General features: G+C 37.3%; 1 protein-coding gene across 1 annotated transcript in view; it reads left to right on the forward strand.

Annotated features, from left to right (window-relative positions):
- Nucleotides 1-6,539, forward strand: part of RC3H1 (ring finger and CCCH-type domains 1) — a 93,459-nt gene that overhangs the window by 73,180 nt on the left and 13,740 nt on the right. Inside the window, exons 14-17 of the mRNA XM_017529911.2 lie at nucleotides 935-1,087; nucleotides 4,625-4,838; nucleotides 5,376-5,466; nucleotides 5,604-5,736. Of these exons, the coding sequence (XP_017385400.1) occupies nucleotides 935-1,087; nucleotides 4,625-4,838; nucleotides 5,376-5,466; nucleotides 5,604-5,736 (591 nt within the window). The remainder of the gene's footprint in view (nucleotides 1-934; nucleotides 1,088-4,624; nucleotides 4,839-5,375; nucleotides 5,467-5,603; nucleotides 5,737-6,539) is intronic.

Consider the following 6,539-nt stretch of genomic DNA (forward strand, 5'->3'; position numbering starts at 1 on the left):
ATAATAGAAACAGAAGAGTTGTTGACAATGAGTGATGTTAGTGAGCAGCAGACCCTATGTCAGTGCAGAAGGCCAAAAATGATGACTCTGAGAAGGCATAGATCCGCTTGAATGAACCAGTAGCCCTTAGGTATCAATGTATATATGTCTTGTGATAAAATGAAAAATATTAGAGTCCAAGCACTGCCTTACACTGGTATAGCCTTGGTCATATCACCTGTGTTGTCTATCATGGATTACGAGCTTATAAAATAGTATACATGAAAACACTTTGAAAATGTAAAACATTATATAAATGTGAATGTTGTAATTTTAGTGAAAATACATTAGCCTTAGAATAGCTATTCTGTTTATTAGATAACTGGAGAGCTTACCTTAAGATAAAAATTAGATGTCCTTTTCATCTCACTGAATCAACCCAAGGAGCATAGTTTATTCAAGATATGAATTAGTGCTATTAAAGAGATTTCAGTGAAAAGTTACTACACCATCATGTACTATAAAAATCAAAATTTTTAATATGCTTGGTTACCTTGATTTTATTGAAAGAAACATTGAGAAGGGTCTAACAAAACTATGGCTTGGTACATATATGCTTAAATGTTTATTCATCTGATAAAGAGAATGATAACCAAACCCATAAAATCCTAGCTTGATTTCTGGAAGGAGATTGAAATACTTTTTTTTCTTTTTACCTTCTGCTAAGGTGAAAAAAAAAAAAAAAAAACAACTGAAAACTAAAAATCACTCTTCACTTATATTTTTCATAGTTCACAAAAATCTTCTATTGTGCCACTTAAAAATTGAATAATCATCATTATGTTGCTTCAGCACGATGTTCTAAGAAATTCCCTGCTTTCTCTGTCTTGTTACTCATAGACCCATTTTCTGGTTTTTTCCTTTTCTTTTTTTTTTTTCCCTTCTCCATCTATAGTTTTTGGATGAAGACTTGAAGGTAGCTGGGAAATACAAAGGAAATGATTATAGCCAGTACTCTCCCTGGTCATGTGACACCATCGGCTCCTACATTGGAACCAAAGATGCAAAACCCAAAGATGTTGTGGCAGCAGGGAGTGTGGAAATGATGGTATGTGTAATAGCTAAGCAATAATTAATACAAATCAAGATTAAACCAAATAAATTTTCATCCATTACAGTTTAGGAACAAATAATTCAGCTTTGCTTAAAAGATTCAGGCCATATTCTATATTCTGCAATTGAGTTATCTTTAAATAATATAGGTTTTGTTTCATTTAGATGTAAGTAAAAATCATTTAATACTTAACTAGACAGACATTTATTATATTGCTGCGCAAATAGCAATTTCTCAACAGTTGTTTACAACCCAAATTAAATTATTTCACATAATTAATCAAGATCTTGGATTTCTTCACCAAATAAGTTAAAACTTCACAACTCTGAAGTTTAAATAACAAAGTTGAATCTAGTGAACAAGAGTAGTATTTGAGCCAGAATTATAGCTGCTCAGCTTCAAGTGAACTCTAAGATGCTGAAATTTTATACTTGGGTTATTTTATTCTTTAGTGAAAAATCATGTAACACCAGTGTTTCTAATAACCAAGTTTAAAATATTATCAAAATCTTATCTTTTTATAGAAATAGGGTCATACGTTGTCACCAGGGTAGAGTGCAATGACACAATTATGGCTCACTGTAACCTCAAACTCCTGGACTCAGGTGATCTTCCTGAGTACCTAGAACTATAGGCACATGCCACCACACTCACCTAATTTAAGAAAAAAAAAAAAAAATTTTTTTTTGTAGAAATGGGGGTCTTGCTATGTTCCCTAGACTGCTCTTACACTCCTGGCCTCAAGCAATCCTCCGGCCGCCGCCTCCCAAAGTGCTGGGATTACAGGCATGAGCCATCCTGCCTGGGTAGTATCTTAATTGTCTTTTTATTTTTTAAAGAAATAAAATTTTCAAGAAGTAGTTACATCCGCCTCCTGGGCTCAAGCAATTCTCCTGCTTCGGTTTCTGAAAGTGCTGGAGTTACAGGTGTGAGCTACTGTGCCTGGCCATGAATAATTTTATACTATTTCTAAACAGTGTTGTTTTATATGTTTATAGACCTTATGTAAATTAAACACTTCAGCTTATATTTTCACTCAGCATTGCTTTTAAGATGTGTCCTCTTTTTTTTTTTTTTGAGATGGAGTCCCACTCTGTCACCCAGGCTGGAGTGTAGTATGGCTTCACATGTGTGAAAGTTACCCTTAGAAATGGTATTACTGGCCAGGTGTGGTGGCTTACACCTATAATCCCAACACTTTCAGAGGCCAAGACAGGCGAATCACTTGAGGTCAGGAATTTGAGACCAGCCTGTCCAACATGGTGAAACCTCAGCTCTATTAAATACACAAAAATTAGCTGGGCGTGGTAGTGGGTGCCTGTAATCCCAGCTACTCAGGAGGCTGAGGCAAGAAAGTCACTTGAACCTGGGAGGCAGAGGTTGCAGTCAGTCAAGATTGCACCACTATAGTCCAGTCTAAGCGACAGAGTGAGACTCCATCCCACAAAATAAAAAATGGTATTGCTGGGTTGAAAGCTGTGCCTTCACTATTATTTGTAACCCATTTGTCCTTATTAACTCTGAAAGAGGTTTCCTAGATTGTTATATAGATTTTCATAAATACTTTTCCAAATGGTTAAGAAAAGACCAATATTTACAATAAAAAAAAATTTGGGTGCTGTTAACTACTGTAAATGAGTGAAGTGATATCTAATAGCATAAATATGATTAGGTGCCAGCCTCCCTTCGCCCCCAAAATTGAGAATTTTAGAGGAAGAAAAAGCAAAATAAACCTTTACTTTTATTTATTTTGTGGTAGGATTAGGGAAGCATTATTTTTAGGCTGCAGTAAGGCTCTTACTGGAATGAAATGAGGGGAAGTTAGGCAGGAATCTTTGCTTTGTACTTGGCTTTCAGAAAGGGTTATTATAAGACAGTAAACGAGTATTAGCAAAATAAAACTCATTTTCTTAAATCAGTAAAGAATAAAAAAGTTTGGGCCAGACATGGTGACTCACACCTATAACCCCAACACTTTGGGAGGCCGAAGTGGGAGGATTGTTTGAGCCCAGGAGTTTAAGACCAGCCTGGCAACATAGCAACCACATCTCTTCAAGAAATTTTTAGCCAGGTGTGGTGATATACACTTGTGGTCCCAGCTATTTGAGAAGCTGAGGCAGGAGGATCACTTGAGCCCAGGAGGTTGAGTCTCATAGGCCACTACACTCCAACCTGGTGACAGCAGAACACTGTCTCAAAATAAAACAAAGTTGCAATCCAATCTAGAGGTAATTGAGAACCTCCCAAATAGGTGAAAGAAGTCTAACCCAGTATTTCTCAAATGTTAATGTGCATACAAATTATATATTTGTATGTATATGTATATATATATATATAAAATATGTGCATAACGTATAGGGATATTTATATGCATATTATACTAGGTCATTATATGTATATATTTTTAAAGATTGAATTGGCTTTTATTAGTGATTGACTAATCAGGAAGCATTCCATATATGAAAATAGAAAGATACTCTAATGAGCTAAACAGAGAAAAGGAACAAAACTCAGATTGGTTGTTTCAAAGTTAATTTCCTTATAGGATTAAAGCAGAAGGGCTTATGATGCCAGTTCAAATTGAGTGGTCGTCTTATTGATTGCTGTGAATCTCCTGTTTTTTGGAAAACTGGCCCATTTTCATTTTTTGAGGCAGAGTCTCTCTCTGTCGTCAGGCTGATAATGCATTGGCGCAATCTCAGCCTACTACAACCTCTGCCTCAGCCTCCCGAGTAGCTGGGATTACAGGTGTGTGTCACTACGCCCGGCTAATTTTTTTTTTTTTATTGTATTTTAGTAGAGATGGAGTTTCATCATGTTGGCCAGGATGGTCTCCATCTCCTGATCTCATGATCCGCCCGCCTCGGCCTCCCAAAGTACTGGGATTGCAGGCATGAGCCACCATGGCCAGCCAAAACTGGCCCATTTTCAAATTAAGTTTGATTTTCTGGCATCTAGCACATGTGACTACATTCTGCTTTGATCTGGTGTGTTGGGGCTTAGTGCGGGAGCTTAGTCCAAAACAGTGGCCTCCCATAAACTTTAAAAATATGTTTCTTAGGCCAGGTGCAGTGGTTTATACCTGTAATCCCAGTACTTTGGGAGGCAGAGGCAGGATGATTGCTTGAGCCCAGGAGTTTGAGACCAGCCTGGTCAACACAGGGAGACCTCATCTCTATAAATAATAATAATAATAATAAAAATTAGCTGGGTGTGGTGTTGCATGCCTGTAGTCCCAGCTATCTGGGAGGCTGAGGTGGGAGGATTACCGGAGCCTGGGAGGTTGAGGATACAGTGAGCCATGATAGTGTCCCTACATTCCAGCCTGGATGACAGAGTGAGACCCTGTTGCCCCTCACCTCAGAGGTTTAAAAACCAGTGTTATATAAAATCAACCAAAGGTAACTAATGATTTTAGTCTTACCAGTAAGAGTGTTGTACTCTTCTTTAACCGTATTACAGATCTAGAAAAAATTAGGCTACAGAGAGATCTGAGTGTGGGGTGGATTTCTCATTTTGCTTTTTTATCAGAATGTGGAGAGTAAAGGAATGAGGGACCAACGATTAGATCTTCAGAGAAGAGCAGCAGAAACCAGTGATGATGACCTCATCCCATTTGGAGACCGACCAACAGTGTCTCGGTTTGGTGCCATCTCACGAACTTCCAAAACTATATATCAGGGTGCTGGTCCAATGCAGGCTATGGCACCTCAGGGAGCTCCTGCAAAACCTATTAACATTTCGGGTAAGAATCTCAGAGGTAAGCTGACTAAAAGGTTCATCATCTTGGCTTTCAGCATTACTCCTGCTCCCCATTTACTATCAGTGTTTTTAATAATCTTGCAAGGCAGTAATTGTCAAACTTTCCATGGAATCATCCCAGTAAGAAAGGTAATTATAACCCAGAGAATTTTAGGTATATAAACTGAAATTAAATGTCTATATATGAAGCTTTCTTAATGTTTCTTCCATTCCCCCCACCCCACCCCATATAACTTCATTGCCATTTGGGGGAATAGCATTTTCATTATACAGTAATCTAGAAGAAAAACTACAAAGACTGAAAGTTCATTGGGGAAGAAACAAACATATATCAGCACCTAGCATCATGCTGCCTGACACTTAGAAAAACAAAGTTAAGGAATTTTTTAAATCTGGCCATTTGGGGTGGATACCAGACATCTGTATAATTAATTCGAAGATTTCTTTTAGATTATGAGTACCTTAAAGAAGAATCAAATCTATGAATTACATCATACCATAATAAATCATTCTCTTACAGATTATAGTCCATATGGAACCCACAGTGGCTGGGGAGGTTCTCCATATTCACCTCATCAAAACATACCATCTCAGGGACACTTCAGTGAGAGGTATGAGTCATTCTTTTTACTTGAACAAACATGTAGAAACCTTTAAAATTATACAACTTCTCTTTGTTTTTCTGGTCAGTAATATTCTAACAAAATAAAATATTACAATTTGCTTCACACTTTCTTTCTAAACAAAGGGAGAGAATATCTATGTCAGAAGTGGCCAGTCATGGAAAACCCCTTCCATCTGCTGAGAGAGAACAGCTACGACTAGAATTGCAGCAATTGAACCATCAGATTAGCCAGCAGACCCAGCTACGTGGACTAGAGGTACCAGCCTAGAGAGCCATTTTTATTCCAATTTTTGAAGGGATCTCAGAGATTTTAAACAGGAACTTTTGAGGCACTGTGAACACAAAACTTTAAGGTCTGTTTCTTAGGAGTTAGTTTGGGTGTCCATTTGTTAACAAATTCAATACTGGATTTCATTCTGGGAAAATAGAAAACTTAAAATTTCTACTACCTAAGAATAGAAAATGGATTACCTAAAATTTCCCAGCAGGGACTTATATACCCTTATGGCACATTTAAGGTTTTTGTTTTGTTTTTTTGAGACAGAGTATTGCTCTGTCACCCAGGCTGGAGTGCAGTGGCATGATCTTGACTCACTGCAGCCTCTGCCTCCTGGGTTCATGCAATTCTCCTACCTCAGCCTCCTGAGTAGCTGGGATTACAGGCGTATGCCACCATAGCCAGCTAATTTTTGTATTTTTAGTAGAGACAGGGTTTCACCATGTTGGCCAGGCTGGTCTCGAACTCCTGACCTCCAGTGATCCACCTGCTTCAGCCTCCCAAAATGCTGGGATTACAGATGTGAGCCTGGCCATGTTTTAAGTTTAAGGTAAACTGTTTTTATCAGCAAATACATTCAGCTTTAGAATTTTTTTTATTTCCCTGAAGCCTCAGCTTTTATAAATCTTTTAAAAAGTAGAAGTTTAGAACTTTGAATTAAAAAATAAAATATAGTTCCAATGTAATAAGAAGAATAACACTTTTCATTAATGTAGGTCTTTATGATTTAAAAATCACTACCATGTATCTTTTTTTTTTTTTTTTTTTTTTTTTTTTTTTTT

Source organism: Cebus imitator, unplaced genomic scaffold (assembly GCF_001604975.1).
Source record: "Cebus imitator isolate Cc_AM_T3 unplaced genomic scaffold, Cebus_imitator-1.0 Scaffold62, whole genome shotgun sequence".
Lineage (NCBI taxonomy): Eukaryota > Metazoa > Chordata > Mammalia > Primates > Cebidae > Cebus > Cebus imitator.